General features: G+C 37.4%; 1 protein-coding gene and 1 long non-coding RNA gene across 6 annotated transcripts in view; one reads left to right on the top strand and one right to left on the bottom strand.

Moving 5' to 3' along the window:
• Positions 1–21,537, bottom strand: part of CEP85L (centrosomal protein 85 like) — a 148,000-nt gene that overhangs the window by 84,984 nt on the left and 41,479 nt on the right. For 4 of the 5 annotated variants that reach the window (XM_061427461.1, XM_061427459.1, XM_061427462.1 and 1 more), the window contains exon 3: positions 1,142–1,929. In XM_061427461.1, the coding sequence (XP_061283445.1) occupies positions 1,142–1,929 (788 nt within the window). Of the gene's footprint in view, positions 1–1,141; positions 1,930–12,083; positions 12,244–21,537 lie in introns of all 5 variants that reach the window. The other variant, XM_061427463.1, reaches the window with a different exon arrangement.
• Positions 2–1,058, top strand: LOC133253786 (uncharacterized). The gene is made up of 2 exons (XR_009738432.1): positions 2–196; positions 673–1,058. It is a non-coding gene; the product is annotated as an uncharacterized LOC133253786 (long non-coding RNA).

The raw sequence follows: 21,537 nt of genomic DNA, 5'->3' as shown, positions 1-21,537 counted from the left end.
ACACACGCTAGAACATTCACATAAAACGAAGGAAATCTTGCCATTTGTGGCAACATGAATGGATCCTGACAGCATTATGCCAAGTGAAATTAGTCACCCAGAGAAAGACAAATTATGTTTTTTAAAAAAGCAAACAAAAAAATTACACTCATATAAAGAGAACAGATGGATGGTTGCCAGTGGCACAGGCTGGAGGGTGAGTAAAATGGATGAAGGCGATCAAAAGGTACAAACCCTCAGTTATAAATAAATCACAGGGATATAACGTATAGTATAGTGACTGCAGCTAATAATACTGTATTGCATATTTGAAAGTTACTAAGAGTAGATCTTATTTATTACAAGGGAAAAAATTCTGTAGCTAAGTATGGTGATGGATGTTAACTGGACTTACTGTGGTGATCGTTTTATAACACACATATATCGAATCATTATGCTACATACCTGAAACTAATATGTTGTATGTCGATGATATCTCAATTTGGGGGGCAGGGGGGAGGAAAGAAAGAAAAACTCAGGCCCAGAGATATTAAGTATTAAGTGACAGATAAGAGAATCATCCAGATTCTGAATCTGATAAAACCAGAAACAAAATCCAAGCCTTCATTCAAGTTAATGTTCTTTCTATTATATCATGCCAGCCTCCTTTGTTTCTGTTTCAATTTTCTTTAGATTGAATATTTTTTGCTGTGTTTATCCTGATGCTGGGAAAGACTGAAGGCAAGAGAAGAAGCGGGTGGCAGAGGATGTGATGGTTAGATAGCATCACTGACTCAATGGACATGAATTTGAGCAAACTCTGGGAGATAGTGAAGAATAGGGAGCCTGGCATGCTACAGCCCATAGTCACAAAGAGTCGGACATGACTGAGCAACTGAACAAAAGCAAAACAAATGAGAAGAAAAACAACAAGTCAAATACAAAGTTTCAAGTTTTCCATGTTAATAAGTCTCAAATATTTTTAAAGTTTTATCAACACAATACTTCTAGAGTTTTATAACATTTATGCTTATTACTGTCCACGGGAAAGGAAAAGTAAAGCAATCTGTGCTTACAGACACACTGTCAAATGCTTACTTCAAGTGTGCTAGTACTCAGAGCATCCACTGGAGGGAGGCAAACACTAGGTTCTGAGCCTTACCTGCATTGGTGTATCCCTTTCTTGCCGAAACTCTTCAATTTGCTGCTGCTGCCAAGGAGCTAAACTGTAAGAGTCCTCTGTAGTTCTACCTTCCAAGGGGTTTGTCCGCAACTGCTCAGTGAGCCACATCTGCGTCCTCACAGAAGGCTGAATGGGAACTCCACCTACTGCTTGCTGACCAAGCATTAAATATTTCGGAGATTCAAAAGCCTCTGAGCTTGTCATAATAGGCTTGCTTTCAGGTAAGGCACTGTATGTCATGTCTAAGGCCTGTCTCCTAAGAGTGGAGGAAGAAGCTCTAAAGTCCTCTTTGCTACAGCTCTCAAATTTATATTTGCTGTCCAGAGTTGATGGTCGTTTTTTATTTATTTCCTTATCCTCTAGCTTAAGCATCTCCATACTGTCATGTAAACAGCTAGGTCCAATGGTCCTTAGTTGTGCTGTTAATGCCTTGTCTCTCCCTGTCTTTTCCAAACCTCTCCTTGATTCTTCTGTGTGCACCATGCCACCCTGGCTACAGTTCTCTGGGACGGTGAGTTTGGATAAAGATGACCATTTCCGGAGGGGCCGGCAGTCCTTCATGTCCAGTGAAGAGTCCTGCTCCCCCCTACTATGATTTCCCAATGCTTGCATGAGGCTTATACTCCATTTTGAGCCATCTGATGTCAATGATTCCCTATGTTTGGAAACTGAAGCACTGGAGTTAGACGGCATGACATGGGCAGTAGGAAGAGTAACCAATGACCGACTAGGCTTAAAAGATAATGTGCCACTTGAAGTTGAATGATCTGGAAAGAAAAAAGAATGCCAAATTAGTTGTAATTAACAGACCAAAAAAAAAAAGAGGTAAAATGTAAAATGCCAAAACAAAAATCTGAATATGGTTTCCCAGCACAAGTTTTTCAAAAGCACTTCATCAACATGAGAGACTTACTACTTATTACTGTTACTATTATTATTGGTCATCTGAAACAAATCAAACCTACTTTCATACATTTTCTAAAAATGGATACATAAAATATATGCTCATTTGCAATCTACTTACAGATGAAAATGACTAGAAAACAGGTATATATTCATGCTATTTAACCAAAGTACTATGCCTTCAAAGAAAAATCCATCTCCCCATTGAAAGGTTTTATTCATGATAAATCATTGAAGCCTCAGACACAACTTCTAACTTTACTTAAAAAATGGTATCTCTTAGTGTCTTTCCTCAACTGTGGAAATCTAGGCCCAACCTGAACACTGTAGTACCTCTCCACACTCGAAAGCAAATCAGAAATATGGGTAAAGGTGCTCCTTCAGTAATGGAAAATAAACAGAAAGGGTTCTAGCAATATATTTGCAGATGGAGAGTAGTTTCTACATTCTCAGTCTCCCTTAATGGCATCCTCAATGACCTATTTTCCCAAGCTAGACCACCTGACGTCTACTTTGATTCCTATCTTTCTCTGAACATTTACTAAATTCCCAGGTTGTACATTTTTACTTCCAAAATGACTGCACAGCTATTGCCATAGATCAGACCTTCACATAATACTATCCCAAACATAGGAACAGCTGTAGTAGGCAATATGGAAGCCCAAAGAATAAATAAAGCCCAAAGGGCCTCTACACTCAATGGACTTACTATCAAATGCCAAACCGCCATCAAATATGCCTAACTAAAATCAAAGATTATCATTTTATCACATGATATACAGAAAGTGAAAGTGAAGTCGCTCAGTCGTGTCCGACTCTTTGCGACCCCATGGACTGTAGCCTATTAGGCTCCTCCATCCATGGGATTTTCCAGGCAAGAGTGCTGGAGTGGATTGAAAGGTGATAGCAATTTGAAGTGCAGGGGTAGATGGTGAAATGTAACTTTTACAGTTTGTTCTCTATGTCTTTCCATAATGTTTGACTCAGTATATATTTAAATATTACTTATGAGTTTTGATATTGTTTTAAATAAAGTAACAGGAAAAGAAATGCTGAGGAAATCATAAGAAGATTCAGATGAGAAAGAGCCAGGCAAACTGTTTTAAAAATATAATTCCAAGAGGTCTCTGCACAGAATTTAGTCACCTGGAGATGGAAGGGGAAAAATATTACAGATGAAAGAATAAGTATCACAAAATATCACTGTAACTTACCATATTACAGGTTCCCATCAGCTTCTACAAAACCCTTTCATACTCAAGAAAATTCCCATATTATAAAGCCAACCTCCCAAAATAAATTTTAGACCTTAAATTCCCAACATACCCTGCAACGACGATACAGACATTCAGAAGCACCTGCACAGATTTCAGTTTGGAAGTGAGTCACATGAGAAAATGGGCTCTGTGTGGAGCTACCATTTCTGGCAACAGCAGACACATTAGCCTCCCAATGACAACAGTAGAGGTGGCCAAACCAAGTGCTGGCACAGAAGGGGCAGTAACTGGGCGGCATCGGTTGGTTCCTCCAATGGGGCAGGAGAGTGTCCGTTCTCAGAGGCGCCTGAGGCGTATTACCTGGAAGCTTAACCCTAAGCCTGGTTCTCCAATGCTCCTCAGAAATTTTGAGTTAACAGAACACCCTTAAATAAATTCCTCCTGTTCTCAATCATCCAGTCAGCTTCTTCTGCTGATTAAGAACACTAACTGATCCAAGTATGAAGCCAAGAAAATATTTCAATAAAATAAATGTTTTTAAAAAGAATACTTATTTTTTAAAAAAAGATGCTAAACTCACTAAACAGTAAAAGTGCATTCCCTACTATACACATAAAACTATTAATGACTGCTAATATCCTACGATGATAGGACATAAAACTGTTACAGCCTTTGGAAGAAGAGGGGTAATATGTATACATCAATATTTAAAATATGCAAACAAACACACATATCCACGGGCAGATAAATGATCTGGAGGAATATGTGGTGGTGGTTTAGTCGCTCAGTTGTGTCCGACTCTTGCAACGCCATGGACTGTAGCCCACCAGGCTCCTCCATCCATGGGATTTCTCAAGCAAGAATACTGGAGTGGGTTAACATTTTCTTCTCCAAGGGATCTTCATGACCCAGAAATCAAAGCCAGGTCTTCTGCACTGCAGGCAGATTCTTTACTGACTGAGCTACGAGGGAAGCTGTGTATATAAGTACACACATATTCATGGGCACATAAATGATCTGGAGGAATATACTCAAAACTTAATAAACACAGGTAGAAAGAGGAGAGAAAGAAAGGATGCTTTTACATTCTACTTTACACAATGTCTTATTTTCTTTCCAAAGAGCATAAATTTACCATTTAGCCAAACTTCTGCAAAGATGTTTTATTGTGTCACCTCAGAGAGTCTGAAATATCAAAGAACGCCGCTTCTAAAGTCTGAATTATATATGAAGTGACTGTCTCACATTCCATGCCACAGCTGAAACTTCTGAGACCAGCTGAAACTTCACCAGTCCTGGGTGCTACTTCTATCTGAAAATATGCTAACTTCCTGTCTACCTTTGCCAGCTTCATATTTTCAAACTGCATAGAAAATCAACAATTGGTGATAAAAACCAATTCTACATCACACTAGTATTTACTCCTACAAATCTAAAAGCTACTGTAATATATCCTGTTCATAGAACATTACATTAAGAATAGAATTTACTCCAAAACTCACTTACATCTAAAGTTCTCAAATTTCAGCACAAAACACAGTTACCTGGTATCTGGAGCCCTACTCCAAGAGATTCTCATTCAATTCAAGAGTAGAGAAGGTCCAGGAAACATCACTTTTTAATAAGTGATTCTGCTATTCTATTCAGTACAATGTTCTATTCAGTACACCTGTGACTGATTTCAGTTCTGAAACCTTCAATTTCAAGATTAAATATCTCAAGTCCAACTATCAACAGTATTTGAGGTTCATTGTAGAAATTGATTTACTGTGACATTCAGAATTTGTTCTGTGAAAACTCAGAATTAAAGTTTATTCTATCCACATACATATGCACATACATACACATGCACACACACAACATAAATTAATGAACAAAGAATTAAACATTTGACAGGATAGATACCTGAAAAAAAACGACCATTCTCAGAGATGAATTGAAAATTAATTTATTTTGCCTAATGAAACACAATTAGAGGCAGATGCAACGCATTTCCTAATGTGCTTCATTATACCACCTAATTGTAGCCACAAATCTCAAAGGCAAGTTATTATGATGGCATCCAGCAGTATCTAAGTTAGAACAGTGAAATCTGAAACCACAGAAGGTAGTCCTTTTAAAAGCCAGAGGGCAGGGTCCATAGTATTCACAGAGAACACAGAAAAGCTAATGATTGCAGACAGATTTCAGCTTATAGGGGAAAAAGAGAAGAAGAGGACACTGCTGTAACCTGATAATGCAAGTGAATTACATTTAAGACAACAAAAGTTCTGGATTCTGAACAAAATCACTATCATCTTATTCTTACCTGGCAATTCATGCCAGATTGATTCTATCTTCTTACATGTAGGGACAGTCTCTCTATTCTTTCTTATAGTAAAAAGGAATTAAATTTTTTAAAAAACCACACCTTCCAGATCTATAGTATAATAAGAAATCATAAATGTTTACAATTAAAAAATAATCAGGAAACTGTATAAATATATTAAAATATTCTGCTTTTAAAAATAACAGCTTGTATTTTCATTCAATATAAAATATAGTATTTTACATTTTAAATAAAAATATTAAGCCTAACCCAAAGGCAATAATTAAGTTTTATAGAATACCATGACTTTTTCCCGTTCCTGCTAATGCCGTGATAATGTATCATGAGGAAAAAAAAAATTTAAGCCACATTTAACTCTCCCCATTTTTTTAAACAAATGAACATTTCTAAGCATTCCTTACATTGTTAGGTAAATATTTTTAAAATATTCTTAACTATACTCTGGTAGGAAAAGAGCTATATAAGGAAATTCAATAATATTCAACCAAACAATCTTCTAGCAATGTATAATGTACAAGGCAGTGTACTAGGCAGAAAAGACTATACAAATATATTATTCACAATAAAATATGAAAATAGCCCTCCTCGGGGTTTACAATTTCACCATTACACACACACAGCTGCAGGACAGAACTACAGCTTATCATAAGGAAACTACAAAGCACCACACAGTATGAAATGCACTGGAGAGAAAAGGCAGCTTATTCATACAACAAGTCTCAGAATGATAGCCTGCTTCTTTATAGCAATAATGGAATCCAGAGCACAGTGAAATAGCTCCTGAAAGTTAACAGTAAATAATTGGCACCCAAGAATTGTTTGGAGCACTAAGCTATCTTCCAAGATCAAAGGCAAAATATATAATCCAGCTAAACAAAAACAGAGCTTATCACCAAGAGAGTCACTAAAATCATACTAACATTTAAGGTTCTTTCACTAAAAAAGAAAAATGAGTCCTGAGTTGTAAAAACAAGATTAAAAAAAAAAAAACAAAAACGTGTGATTAAACCTAAGAACACCAATGGTTATATAACAATATCTAACTTGTGGGTTAACAAAAAGAGGGCAAAGAAAACCAAAATATCAACTATGATGAATAAAACAAGGATGGAACAGCATTCTAACATTATAGTCAAGTTAGAGATGCATATTATAATTTCTAAACAACTAAAAGAATAGGGAGAGCTCAAAACTGTACAGCCACAAGCAAAAAAATATAAAGCTGGATTCCTCTCTTATACTTTCAACAAGTATTGCTCAAAATGAATCGCAGGCCTAAATGTAACAGCTGAAACTATATAATCCTTAGAAGAAACCATAGGCGTAAATCTTCATGACCTTTAAGTCAGGGAGTAATCTGTCAGATACAACACCAAAAGCCCAAGCAACAAAAGAAAATAAAGATAAATTGGAACTGAATAAAATTTTTAAAAATTTTGCTACAAATGATACCATCAGGAAAGTGAAAGGACAGCCCATAAAATGGGAGAAAGTCTTTGCAATTATACATCTGTTAGGGACTTCAGATTATATGAGAAACACAATTAGATTATATAATAAATATACAAATTACCCAATGTAAAAATGGATGTGAAATTTGAAAAGTCATTTCTCCAAAGATCAACAGATGGTCTTATTAAAGCACACAAAAAGATGCTCAACATTTTTAGGGAAATGCAATTCAAAACCACAATGAGACACCATTTCACATCCATTAGGATGGCTATCATCCAAATGACAGATAATAAGTGTTGGCAAGGAGGTGGAGAAATTGGAACTCTCATACAAAGCTGACAGGAGTGTAAAATAGTACTGCTGTTTAAGAAACAGTTTGGCAGTTCCTAAAAAATCAAAAATAAGAGTTACCATATGATCCAACAGTTCCACTCCAAGGTATACACCAAAGAGAAATGAAAACATATCCATAGAGGTATTATTAGTAGTCAAAAAGTCAAAATAACTCAACATCCATCAACTGATAAATGGATAAATAAAAAGTGTTACAGTGGAATATTATACAGTAATGAAAAGAAGTATTGATTGATATGTGTTCCAACATGAATGAATCTAGAAAACATTACACTAAGTGAAAATCAGTAACAAAGGACAACATATTAGATGACTCTATCTGAAATGTTCAGAACAAAGAAATTTATACAGATAAGTGACCGCTTAAGGGGATGGAAGGAAAGATGGAGAGAGAGAGATTACAGATTTCTTAGGGGAGGAGGAGCTAAAAAATGTTCTAAAATTTGATTGTATAACAGTTGAACAATTCTGAGAATATATTAAGAAGCATTAAACTGTATACTTTAAATGGGTGAATTATACAGTATATGAATTATAGCTCAGTAAAGATTTTTTAAAGATATGTGTGTATAACTTGTGATACACTAGAAGGAAAATGTCATGAGAGAAAAAGTGAATCAAAAAAAGGTAAGAAAGAAAAAGCTTGAGAAAAGCAGAACAGAAAGTATACAATATGGTTAAAAATCAAAATTTAACAATCACAGTAAGTAAAAATCCACTCAAAGAACTGTTCACATAATTTTTAAATCCAGCTAAATGTTTACAAAAGATATACCTAAAATATTAAATCCTATTTTGGCACTATGGTATCTGCATAGAAACTGAGAATGATTGCATTAAAGAATCATATAGAAATAACCATCAAGAACATGAGGAGAACTGTGTATCAGGTATCAAGATCATGAAAAGCATACTTTCCTGAACTGCTTGCTTTTACTTGTTATAATGAGAAGCTTCTGTTTCCCTACTGCCAAACATATGACCTACTATTTCAGCAATTGTACTTGACAGTAATAATACACAATTATGTGCAAATCTTGGTTCTCATTTAGTTATTGTCTAATCATTATCACCAATCACCATTTTTTCTTAACTATTTTATATTTCTCAATTGTATTTTGTGAAGTCACTTCAAATCCTACTGAGGCAGAAATTGAGTGACAAGTTCTAAAATTACTTGTTTAAAATAATTATAGAAGTCTATACTGTTCACAAGTTAGTTCTCAAGCCCTTTTTGTACACTCTTACCAATCATTCACAACAAACTAAGAAACTTCATTTTGTAAGTTTATGTAAAATAAGATGAAAAGCTGGTTTTTAAAGTGGGGGGAGCATTTCTGATCTGCAGTCAGATTATTGGCAACTTAAAGGACAATCTAGGTACTGTTTAAAGAGGTCAACAATTCAAGGCAAAACTCATTTTAAAAGTTGGTCAGTTAAAAAAAAAAAAAGAAGCTCCTTTTTGTATTTACACCAAAACTGTAGTATTTTTATGTTCTTGAAAGGCTTTTAAAATTTCTTTCAACTGTACCATTTTCTAGATATCTCTTACGAGTTTCAATTTAGATTGTCTCATCAGCAGTTTACTTGCAAAGAGCTGCAAGTGTTCTTTCTCTCTAAAAATGTTTATAAATCAAATTGTAATGATCTCAAATTATGAAGACTGATTTTGAAAATTCAAATTTTCTCAGGAAAAAAAAACTGTTACTTTATGATAGAACTGACAAAAAAATTAGCATCTGGTCCTCTAACCACCTACATGTCTGGGGAGATATGAAATCATTAATCTCTACTCTAAACCCATGGCTGTCTGACTGAGAGTCTTTCCAGGTCAGAAATACCTGGGTTCAACACAGGTCTCAAAAGTGGACTACATTCAGGTCAGTCAGCTGGGTCAGGCTCAGGAAGTCATATTCTACCATGCTAAGATGCAAAATGATAGAAAAACCTGAGTGTATGAATGGATGGATGGATGGACGGATAACAATGAAAGTAAAAATGAGGTCCAAAAAGATACAAAATATACCTCCAACAAACAATTTTAATTCCTGCAAATTTACTACAGCTGAAATGCTCTTATACGTCACATTTAAAGTTTTAAATTCAAATATTTTCTTTTCAGCAAAAATGTAGATTAACAAGAAAATTAAGTAGAGATGCAGGGCTAATGAAAACAGTTATTTGGTTTGTAAATGAACATAAATCATAATTGTTTTGAATACTGCCTTGAAATTATTTGATTTCACAAGCAAAAAAGTATTCTGTGTGTAACTTCTGACCTAATTCCATATGCAAATGAAGAACTAAATCCATAAAGGTTAGATTACTTGACCAAGTACAGATCTCAAAACAGAATCCCAGTCTCCTGTTTCTCAGTCTAGTGTTACCTATCCTATCCTACACACTACACTACACCTCTCCGTTTTCCTCCTCTAGTGTCTCACTTTAAGAACAGATATCTAATGGTGTGGGTAAGGGTATACCTTTAGAGTTAGATTTGAAGAACCTCAGCTCCATCACTTGAACAGCTGTGCAACCCCAGATATGTTATTAACATCTTCTAAGTTTTATTTTTTACTTTCTCTCAGTAAAGAGAAGGTAATTGTATTTTACCTTCAATTCAGTTCAGTTCAGTCACTCAGTCACATCCGACTCTTTGCAACCTCATGGACTGCAGCACACCAGGCTTCCCTGTCCATCACCAACTCCCAGAGCTTACTCAAACTCATGTCCATTGAGTCAGTGATGCCATCCAACCATATCATTCTCTGTCATCCCCTTCTCCTCCAGCCTTCAATCATTCCCAGCATCAGGGTCTTTCCCCATGAGTCAGTTCTTCGCATCAGGTGGCCAAAGTATTGGAGTTTCAGCTTCAGCATCAGTCCTTCCAATGAATATTCAGGACTTATCTCCTTTAGGTTGGACTGGTTGGATCTCTTTGCTGTTCAAGGGACTTCTCAAGAGTCTTCTCCAACACCATAGTTCAAAAGCATCAATTCTTCAGGGCTCAGCTTTCTTTATAGTCCAACTCTCACATCCATATATGACTACTGGAAAAACCAAAGCTTTGACTAGATGGACCTTTGTTGGCAAAGTAATGTATCTGCTTTTTAATATGCTGTCTAGGTTGGTCATAACTTTTCTTCCAAGGAGCAAACATCTTTTAATTTCATGGCTGTAGTCACCATCTGCAGTGATTTTTGGAGCCCCCAAAAATAAAGTCACTGTTTCTATTGTTTCCCCATCTATTTGCCATGAAGTGATGGTACCAGATGCCATGATCTTCGTTTTCTGAATGTTGAGCTTTAAGCCAACTTTTCACTCTTCTCTTTCACTTTCATCAAGAGGCTCTTTAGTTCCTCTTCACTTTCTGCCATAAGGGTGGTGTCATCTGCATATCTGAGGTTATTGATGTTTCTCCTAGCAATCTTGATTCCAGCCTGTACTTTATCCAGCCCAGCGTTTCTCATGATGTACTCTGCATAGAAGTTAAATAAGCAGGGTGACAATATACAGCCTTGACATACTCCTTTCCCAATTTGGAACCAGTCTGTTGTTCCATGTCCAAGGTATTTTACCTTAGAAGGATTCTATAGTGAAAAAATTTTTAATCGTGTACAGAAGCTATGACAAACCTAGACAGAATATTAAAAAGCAGAGACATTACTTTGCCAACAAAGGTCCGTACAGTCAAATCTATGGTTTTTCCAGTAGTCATGTACGGATTTGAGAGTTGGACCATAAAGAAGATTGAGCACCAAAGAATTGTTCCTTTTGAATTGTGGTGCTGGAGAAGACTCCAGAATCCCTTGGATTGCAAGGAGATTAAACCACTCAATCTTATAGGAAAGTAGTCCTGAAAATTCATTGGAAGGACCGATGCTGAAGCTGAAGCTCCAATACTTTGGTCACCTGATGCAAAGAGCAAACTCACTGGAAAAGATCCTGAGGCTGGGAAAGACTGAAGGCAAAAGGAGAAGAGGACAGCAGAGAATGAGATGGTTGGATGGCATCACTGACTCAATGGACATGAATTTGAACAAACTCTGGGAGATAGTGGAGGACAGGGGAGCCTGGCATGCTACAATCCATGGTGTCACAAAGAGTCAGACATGACTTAGTGATTGAACAACCACCACATCAGAACTATAAAACCTCACATTGCAAAAATATACAGCACATATTCTCATTAAGGTTAAGGTCAACTGACTATCTAATTTACTGTAATTTTCTGGAGACCATGTTATGGGAGTATCCATCATCAAGAGCCCTGAAAGTGCCAAAGCTATGAAGTTACAGCAACATAAGGTTGTTCACCAATGAAATGAACCTTAATTAAATAGGGAAACAAGTTAGAGAACAGTCTAAATATCATTTATGTCACCTACAGAATGGATATAGAATTGTACCTAACGTAATTTTTTTATTAACTTAAACAATCACGTAAACCTCTTATAATGCCTTACACATAGTAAATGCAAAATAAATATTACTACTATTTTAATTAAAGTTTAAGAAGGAACTCTCAATTTGCTTAAAATATTACCTAAGGTATGGGGATGAGCACAGAATATCTGAAATAATACTGCCATGTGTTAGAATTTATACCTGTATAACTTTGGCATTATGTACATGTAGGTTTACCATTTCACCTTCTTTTTACCTTGCTGCTGCCAAGTCGCTTCAGTCGTGTCCGACTCTGTGCGACCCCATGGACTGCAGCCTACCAGGCTTCTCCGTTCATGGGATTCTCCAGGCAAGAACACTGGAGTGGGTTGCCATTTCCTTCTCCATCTTTTTACCTTAGTAACAATTAAAATATTCTGTAAAAAAGAAAAAAGGGGTAAGAACGAGAAGATATTTTACATTAAGCTGAGGTGTTTTAAAGAAACCATTTAGGAAAGGCGGTCCTAAGATGGTTGAGGAATAAGACAGGGAGACCACTTTCTCCCCCACAAATTCATCAAAAGAACATTTGAACACTGAGAAAATTCCACAAAACAACTTCTGAATGCCGGCAGAGGACATCAGACACCCAGAAAAGCAGCCCACTGTCTTCAAAAGGAGGTAAGAAAAAATATAAAAGATAAAAAGAGAGACAAAAGAGGTAAGGACGGAGCTCCATCCTGGGAAGGGAGTCTTAAAAAGAGAGAAGTTTTCAAACACCAGGAAACACTCTCACTGCCGAGCCTGTGGCGAGCCTTGGAACCACAGAGGGCAACATAACCAGGAGGAAAAATAAATAAATAATTAAAACCCACAGATTAAGTGCCCAACGGTAACTGCCCCAGCGGAGCAGCAGCGCAGACACCTGCACCCGAGGCTAGCAAGCGGGGGCTGGGCAGGGAGGCGTGGGCTGCATTGCTTAGAGTAAGGACCGGGCCTGAATGCCCTGAGGGCAATCTGAGCGAACTAACTTGGGATAGCAAACCACACTGAGGGATAGCTACCACGCAAAAAGCCCTAACCTAAGACACCGCCAGGCCCGCTCACAGAGCAAAGGACTGAGCAAAGCTAGCCGGCTGCAGACCGGCCCACAACCCTCCAGTGACAGGCAGGGGAGGGCAGCCAGAGCCGGAAGGGGGCAATCGCGGCCCTAGAGAGGCATCAGCTACCAAACTGCAAGCAGGCTTATTGCTAACTAAGACTTCTTGAGATTCTGGATGGTCAACATCCGCCTGAGAAGGTACGCCGGCTGTACACCCAGAAAACCGAGCAGCGATAAGTCGCAGCGACCATGCTGGCCAAACACCTGGTCACCTGAGCTGCTCAAAAACGCAGGCCCAACTGAGTCTGCGCCTCTGAGGACTACCCGAGTGCCCGAACCTGAGCGGCTTAGACCTGGAAGGTGCATGCAGCCCAGGGCCAGCATCGGACACTTCCCGGCAGAGCAACCTAGAGCCTAAGCAGTGTAGACAGGGAAAGTACACACGCCTGTGAGCAGGGGCAAACCCAGTGTGGCCGAGACAGTGTGAACACACGCCAGTGTTATTTGTTTGCAGCGTCCCTCCCTCCCCACAGCACGACTGAACAAGTGAGCCTAAAAAACTGTCCACCACTGCCCCCTTGTGTCAGGGCGGAAATTAGACACTGAAGAGACCAGCAAACAGAAGCAGCTAAAACAGAGACAGGTGCAATAGATTAAAACCCTGTAGTTAGTACCAACTACACAGGAAGGGGCGTATAGATCTTGAGAAATATAAGGCGGATCAAGGAACTATCCGAAAATGAACTACCCACACCACCACCAGAGAAAGTCCCAGATATATTTTTACTATTTTTACTATAATTCTTTAATTTTTTTATTTTTAAGTCCTCTATTACTCCTTTAATTTTCATTTTTATAACCTACTATTACTTTGCAAAAAAAAAAGAGACCCTATTTTTTAAAGCAAACTTCATATATATATATATATATATATATATATATATATATATATATTTTACAATTTTTGTGACTTTTTTTTTTCTTTAATGTTTTTTTGAAAATCCAACCTCTACTCCAGATTTTTAATCATTGCTTTTTGGTATTTGTTATCAATTTTGTACCTTTAAGAACCCAATCTTCAGTACCCATTTTTACTTGGGAGTGAGATTACTGGCTTGGCTGCTCTCTCCCCCTTTGGACTCTCCTTTTTCTCCACCAGGTCACCTATATCGCCTCCCTCCCCCTTCTCCTCTCTTCCCAACTCTGTGAATCTCTTTGTGTGTTCCGGACAGTGGAGAACACTTAGGGAACTGATTACTGGCTGGATCTGTCTCCTTTTGACTCCCCGCCTTTATCCTCCTGGCCACCTCTGTCTCTTTCCTCCCTCTTCTCTTCTCTGTATAACTCCATGAACATCTCTGAGTGGTCCAGACTGTGGACCACACATAAGGAAGTGATTACTGGCTAGTTGCTCTCTCCTCTCTTGATTCCACCTCATCTCATTCTGGTCACCTCTATCTCCCTCCTCTCTCTTCTCTTCTCCATGTAACTCTGTGAACCTCTCTGGGTGTCCCTCACTGTGGAGAAACTTTTCATCTTTAACCTAGATGTTTTATCAATGGTGCTGTATAGATGGAGAAGTCTTGAGGCTACTGTAAAAATAAGACTGAAAACCAGACGCAGGAGGCTTAAGTCCGAATCCTGAGAACACCAGAGAACTCCTGACTTCAGGGAACATTAATCAACAGGAGCTCATCAAATGCCTCCATACCTACACTGAAACCAAGCACCACCCAAGGGCCAACAAGTTCCAGAGCAAGACATACCATGCACATTCTCCAGCAACACAGGGACATAGCCCTGAGCTTCAATATACAGGCTGCCCAAACTCACTCCAAAGCCACTGACATCTCATAACTCATTATTGGACACTTCAATGCACTCCAGAGAGAAGAAATTCAGCTCCACCCACCAGAACAGGGACACAAGCTTCCCTAACCAGGAAACCTTGATAAGCCACCCATACAACCCCACCCACAGTGAGGAAACTCCACAATAAAGAGAACTCCACAAACTGCCAGAATACAGAAAGGCCACCCCAAACACAGAAATATAAACAAGATGAAGAGACAGAGGAATGCCCAGCAGGTAAAGGAACAGGATAAATGCCCATCAAACCAAACAAAAGAGGAAGAGATAGGGAATCTATCTGATAAAGAATTCTGAATAATGATAGTGAAAATGATCCAAAATCTTGAAAACAAAATGGAATCACAGATAAATGGCCTGGAGACAAGGATTGAGAAGATGCAAGAAAGGCTTAACAAGGACCTAGAAGAAATAAAAAAGAGTCAATATATAATGAATAATGCAATAAATGATATAAAAAACACTCTGGAGGGAACAAATAGTAGAATAAGGAGGCAGAAGATAGGATTAGTGAGGTAGAAGATAGAATGGTAGAAATAAATGAATCAGAGAGGAAAAAAGAAAAAAGAATTAAAAGAAATGAGGACTATCTCAGAGACCTCTGGGACAATGTTAAACACCCCAACATTAGAATCACAGGAGTCCCAGAAGAAGAAGACAAAAAAAAAAGACCATGAGAAAATAGTTGAAGGAGATAATAGTTGAAAACTTACCTAAAATGGGGAACGAAATAATCACCCAAGTCCAAGAAACTCAGAGAGTCCCAAACAGGATAAACCCAAGGCGAAACACCCCAAGACACATATTAATCAAATTAACAAAGATCAAACACAAAGAACAAATATTAAAAGCAGCAAGGGAAAAACAACAAATAACACACAAGGGGATTCCCATAAGGATAACAGCTGATCTTTCAATAGAAACTCTTCAGGCCAGGAGGGAATGGCAGGACATAATTAAAGTGATGAAAGAAAATAACCTACAGCCCAGATTATTGTACTCAGCAAGGATCTCATTCAAATATGAAGGAGAAATCAAAAACTTTACAGACAAGCAAAAGCTGAGAGAATTCAGCACCACCAAACCAGCTCTCCAACAAATGCTAAACGATCTTCTCTAGACAGAAATCACAAAAAGGGTGTATAAACTTGAACCCCAAACAATAAAGTAAATGGCAACGGGATCATACTTATCAATAACTACCTTAAATGTAAATGGGTTGAATGCCCCAATCAAAAGACAAAGACTGGCTGAATGGATACAAAAACAAGACCCCTATATATGTTGTCTACAAGAGACCCATCTCAAAACAAGGGACACATACAGACTGAAAGTGAAGGGCTGGAAAAAGATATTCCACATAAATAGAGACCAAAAGAAAGCAGGAGTAGCAATACTCATATCAGATAAAATAGTCTTTAAAACAAAGGCTGTGAAAAGAGACAAAGAAGGACACTACATAATGATCAAAGGATCAATCCAAGAAGAAGATATAACAATTATATATGTACCCAACATAGGAGCACCGCAATATGTAAGACAAATGCCAACAAGTATGAAAGGGGACATTAACAATAACACAGTAATAGTGGGAGACTTTAATACCCCACTCACACCTATGGATAGATCAACTAAACAGAAAATTAACAAGGAAACACAAACTTTAAATGATACAATAGACCAGTTAGACCTAATTGATATCTATAAGACATTTCACCCCAAAACAATGAATTTCACCTTTTTCTCAAGTGCACACAGAATCTTCTCCAGGATAGATCACATCCTGGGCCATAAATCTAGCCTTGGTAAATTCAAAAAAATTGAAATCATTCCAAGCATCTTTTCTGACCACAATGCAGTAAGATTAGATCTGAATTACAGGAGAAAAACTATTAAAAATGCCAACATATGGAGGCTGAACAACACGCTGCTGAATAACCAATAAATCACAGAAGAAATCAAAAAAGAAATCAAAATATGCACAAAAATGAATGAAAATGAAAACACAATGACCCAAAACCTGTGGGACACTGTAAAAGCAATGCTAAGAGGAAGGTTCATAGCAATACAGGCATACCTCAAGAAACAAGAAAAAAGTCAAATAAATAACCTAACTCTACACCTAAAACAACGAGAAAAGGAAGAAATAAAGAACCCCAGGGTTAGTAGAATGAAAGAAATCTTAAAAATTAGGGCAGAAATAAATGTGAAAGAAACAAAAGAGACCATAGCAAAAATCAACAAAGCCAAAAGCTGGTTCTTTGAGAGGATAAATAAAATTGACAAACCATTAGTCAGACTCACCAAGAAACAAAGGGAGAAAAATCAAATCAATAAAATTAGAAATGAAATGGAAAGATCACAACAGACAACACAGAAATACAAAGGATCATGAGACTACTATCAGCAATTATATGCCAATAAAATGGACAACCTGGAAGAAATGGACAAATTCTTAGAAAAGTACAACTTTCCAAAACTGAACCAGGAAGAAAAAGAAAATCTTAACAGACTCATCACAAGCACGGAAATGGAAACTGTAATCAGAAATCTCCCAGCAAACAAAAGCCCAGGTCCAGACGGCTTCACAGCTGAATTCTACCAAAAATTTAGAGAAGAGCTAACACCTATCCTGCTCAAACTCTTCCAGAAAATTGCAGAGGAAGGTAAACTTCCAAACTCATTCTATGAGGCCACCATCACCCTAATACCAAAACCTGACAAAGATGCCACAAAAAAAGAAAACTACAGGCCAATATCACTGATGAACATAGATGCAAAAATCCTTAACAAAATTCTAGCAATCAGAAGCCAACACCACATTAAAAAGATCATACATCATGACCAAGTGGGCTTTATCCCAGGGATGCAAGGATTCTTCAATATCCGCAAATCAATCAGTGTAATACACCACATTAACAAATTGAAAAATAAAAACCATATGATTATCTCAATAGATGCAGAGAAAGCCTTTGACAAAATTCAACATCCGTTTATGATAAAAACTCTCCAGAAAGCAGGAATAGAAGGAACATACCTCAACATAAAAAACCCACAGCAAACATTATCCTCAATGGTGAAAAATTGAATGCATTTCCTCTAAAGTCAGGAACAAGACAAGGGTGCCCACTTTCACTATTACTATTCAACATAGTTTTGGAAGTTTTGGCCACAGCAATCAGAGCAGAAAAAGAAATAAAAGGAATCCAAACTGGAAAAGAAGAAGTAAAACTCTCACTGTTTGCAGATGACATGATCCTCTACATAGAAAACCCTAAAGACTCCACCAGAAAATGACTAGAGCTTATCAAGCAATATAGTAAGGTTGCAGGATATAAAATCAACACACAGAAATCCCTTGCATTCCTATACACTAATAATGAGAAAATAGAAAGAGAAACTAAGGAACAATTCCATTCACCATTGCAACGAAAAGAATAAAATACTTAGGAATATATCTACCTAAAGAAACTAAAGACCTATATATATAAAACTATAAAACACTGGTGAAAGAAATCAAAGAGGACACTAATAGATGGAGAAATATATCGTGTTCATGGATCGGAAGAATCAATATAGTGAAAATGAGTATACTACCCAAAGCAATCTATAGATTCAATGCAATCCCTATCAAGCTACCAACGGTATTTTTCACAGAGCTAGAACAAATAATTTCACGATTTGTATGGAAATACAAAAAAGCCTCGAATAGCCAAAGCAATCTTGAGAAAGAATGGAACTGGAGGAATCAACCTGCCTGACTTCAGGCTCTACTACAGAGCCACAGTCATCAAGACAGTATGGTACTGGCACAAAGACAGAAATATAGATCAATGGAACAAAATAGAAAGCCCAGAGATAAATCCACACACCTATGGACACCTTATCTTTGACAAAGGAGGCAAGAATATACAATGGAGAAAAGACAATCTCTTTAACAAGTGGTGCTGGGAAAACTGGTCAACCACTTGTAAAAGAATGAAACTAGAACACTTTCTAGTTTGTGTTCTAGAACGAGAACACATTATTTTGTTTGTGTTCTATAAACTCAAAATGGATTAAAGATCTAAACATAAGACCAGAAACTATAAAACTCCTAGAGGAGAATATAGGCAAAACACTCTCCGACATACATCACAGCAGGATCCTCTATGACCCACCTCCCAGAATATTGGAAATAAAAGCAAAAATAAACAAATGGGACCTAATTAAAATTAAAAGCTTCTGCACAACAAAGGAAACTATAAGCAAGGTGAAAAGACAGACTTCAGAATCAGAGAAAATAATAGCAAATGAAGCAACTGACAAAGAATTAATCTCAAAAATATACAAGCAACTCCTGCAGATCAATTCCAGAAAAATAAATGACCCAATCAAAAAATGGGCCTAAGAACTAAACAGACATTTCTCCAGAGAAGACATACAGATGGCTAACAAACACATGAAAAGAGGCTCAACATCACTCATTATCAGAGAAATGCAAATCAAAACCACAATGAAGTACCATTTCACGCCAGTCAGAATGGCTGCAATCCAAAAGTCTACAAGCAATAAATGCTGGAGAGGGTATGGAGAAAAGGGAACCCTCTTACACTGTTGCTGGGAATGCAAACTAGTACAGCCACTATGGAGAACAGTGTGGAGATTCCTTAAAAAACTGGAAATAGAACTGCCATACGACCCAGCAATCCCACTGCTGGGAATACACACCAAGGAAACCAGAACAACCTAGATGTCCATCAGCAGACGAATGGATAAGAAAGCTGTGGTATATATACACAATGAAGTATTACTCAGCCATTAAAAAGAATACATTTGAATCAGTTCTAATGAGGTGGATGAAACTGGAGCCTATTATACAGAGTGAAGTAAGCCAGAAAGAAAAACACCAATACAATATACTAAAGCATATATATGGAATTTAGAAAGATGGTAATGATAACCAGGTATGCAAGACAGCAAAAGAGACACAGATGTATAGAACAGTCTTTTGGATTCTGTGGGAGAGGGTGAGGGTGGGATGATTTGGGAGAATGGCACTGAAATATGTATAATATCATATATGAAACGAAGCACCAGTCCAGGTTCAATGCATGATACAGGATGCTCGGAGCTAGTGCACTGGGATGACCCAGAGGGATGGTATGGGGAGGGAGGTGGGAGGAGGGGTCAGGATGGGGAATACATGTACACCCATAGTGGATTCATGTTGATGTATGGCAAAACCAATACAATATTGTAAAGTAATTAGCCTCCAGTTAAAATAAATAAAGATATATTAAAAAAAAAAAAAGAAAGAAACCATTTAGCAAAGTAAGGTAATGAAACTTAGTCACTGTAATAAAATACACAAGCAAAGAAAACAGAGCCCTGGAAAATTTGTATGATGTCTTCCAAAATTAGTGGTTGTCTAGTGTTGAGAGCATAGGGGTGTTGAGGGTGGTGGCTAAGGGGAGTCGGGTTTCTCTTTAGGGTGGTAAAAATGTCCTAAAATTCATACAATGATGTTTATACAACTCTGTGACTATACTAAAAGCCACTAAGCTGTCCACTTTAAATGGGTGAATTGTATGGTATGTAAGTTACATTTCAATTGTTTCGTCACTGAGTCATGTCTGACTCTTTGAGACTCCAGGGACTGTAGCACGCCAGGCTCCCCTGTTCTCCACTATCTCCCAGAGCTGGTTCAAACTCATATCCATTAAGTCAATGATGCCATCCAACCATCTCATCTTTTATAATTATTTCCTGTCTTGTCTTCTCCACTAGACTTTATGCATACAATGAAGAGAGAAAATGTCTATTTAATTCTAACCTTTAGCATAATACCTGACACATAATATACACTCAATAAATATTGGTTACATGAATAAATAAATGACTGAACAAATCATTACCTTACAAGGCCTTAGTTTCTTCATAAAATAACCACAACGCAACAAATGTTAACTTTCTTATTTGTCTTCCTTTTTGTTTTTTTGTTTTTTTAATTTTTTTAAAATTTTATTTTATTTTTAAACTTTACAATATTGTATTGGTTTTGCCAAATATCGAAATGAATCCGCCACAGGTATATGTGTTCCCCATCCTGAACCCTTCTCCCTCCTCCCTCGCCGTCGTCTTCCTTTTTGACATACATTCACAAGATGACCTCAGAATGTATACTATTCGACAGTCCTATTATTTCTTAGTAAAAACAACTAACTAATGAAGATATGATTAAACTAAAGTCCACTTTTGTCAGTCCCTCCTATTTGAAATAAATGAGGTTAATTAGGTAAGAAAATTATCTCTAATACATATAGCAGTTGGGAATTATCAAAGAAAAAATATTTAATTCCACCTTACCTTTTCATTAGTAAAATATATAAATATGCTTGAAAATTAGCCCCAAATAGACTATTTAAAGCTACATTTCCGAACTCAAGTTTTAAAAGATAAAAGAACTGCATGTGAGCCTGCCTCTCAGGCACCTTGTGATTCACGAGAGGCCGGCTCCTATGGAAGCTTACAGAGCCAAGTCTAAGAAAACGTAAGTCCTTTTTAGACAGGCTCCTCTCCTCCTCTTGCTTCTCCCTTAATCACTCAAGTCTGGAACCACATCGAAGTTATGCCCTATACAACAAGTGCTGTATACTTCAAAGACAACTCTCCTCTCTGAGCCAACAGCAGCTATTTACACGGCCTCCAGGTCTCAGCAAAGAAAATCACGGAACAAACAGGTGATCTGCAGTGTGGCTTACGTTACAATTTGGTAGTC

Source organism: Bos javanicus, chromosome 9, assembly GCF_032452875.1.
Source record: "Bos javanicus breed banteng chromosome 9, ARS-OSU_banteng_1.0, whole genome shotgun sequence".
NCBI lineage: Eukaryota > Metazoa > Chordata > Mammalia > Artiodactyla > Bovidae > Bos > Bos javanicus.
The sequence above is the reverse complement of the archived record's forward strand: the minus strand, read 5'-3'. Positions and strand labels throughout refer to the sequence as shown.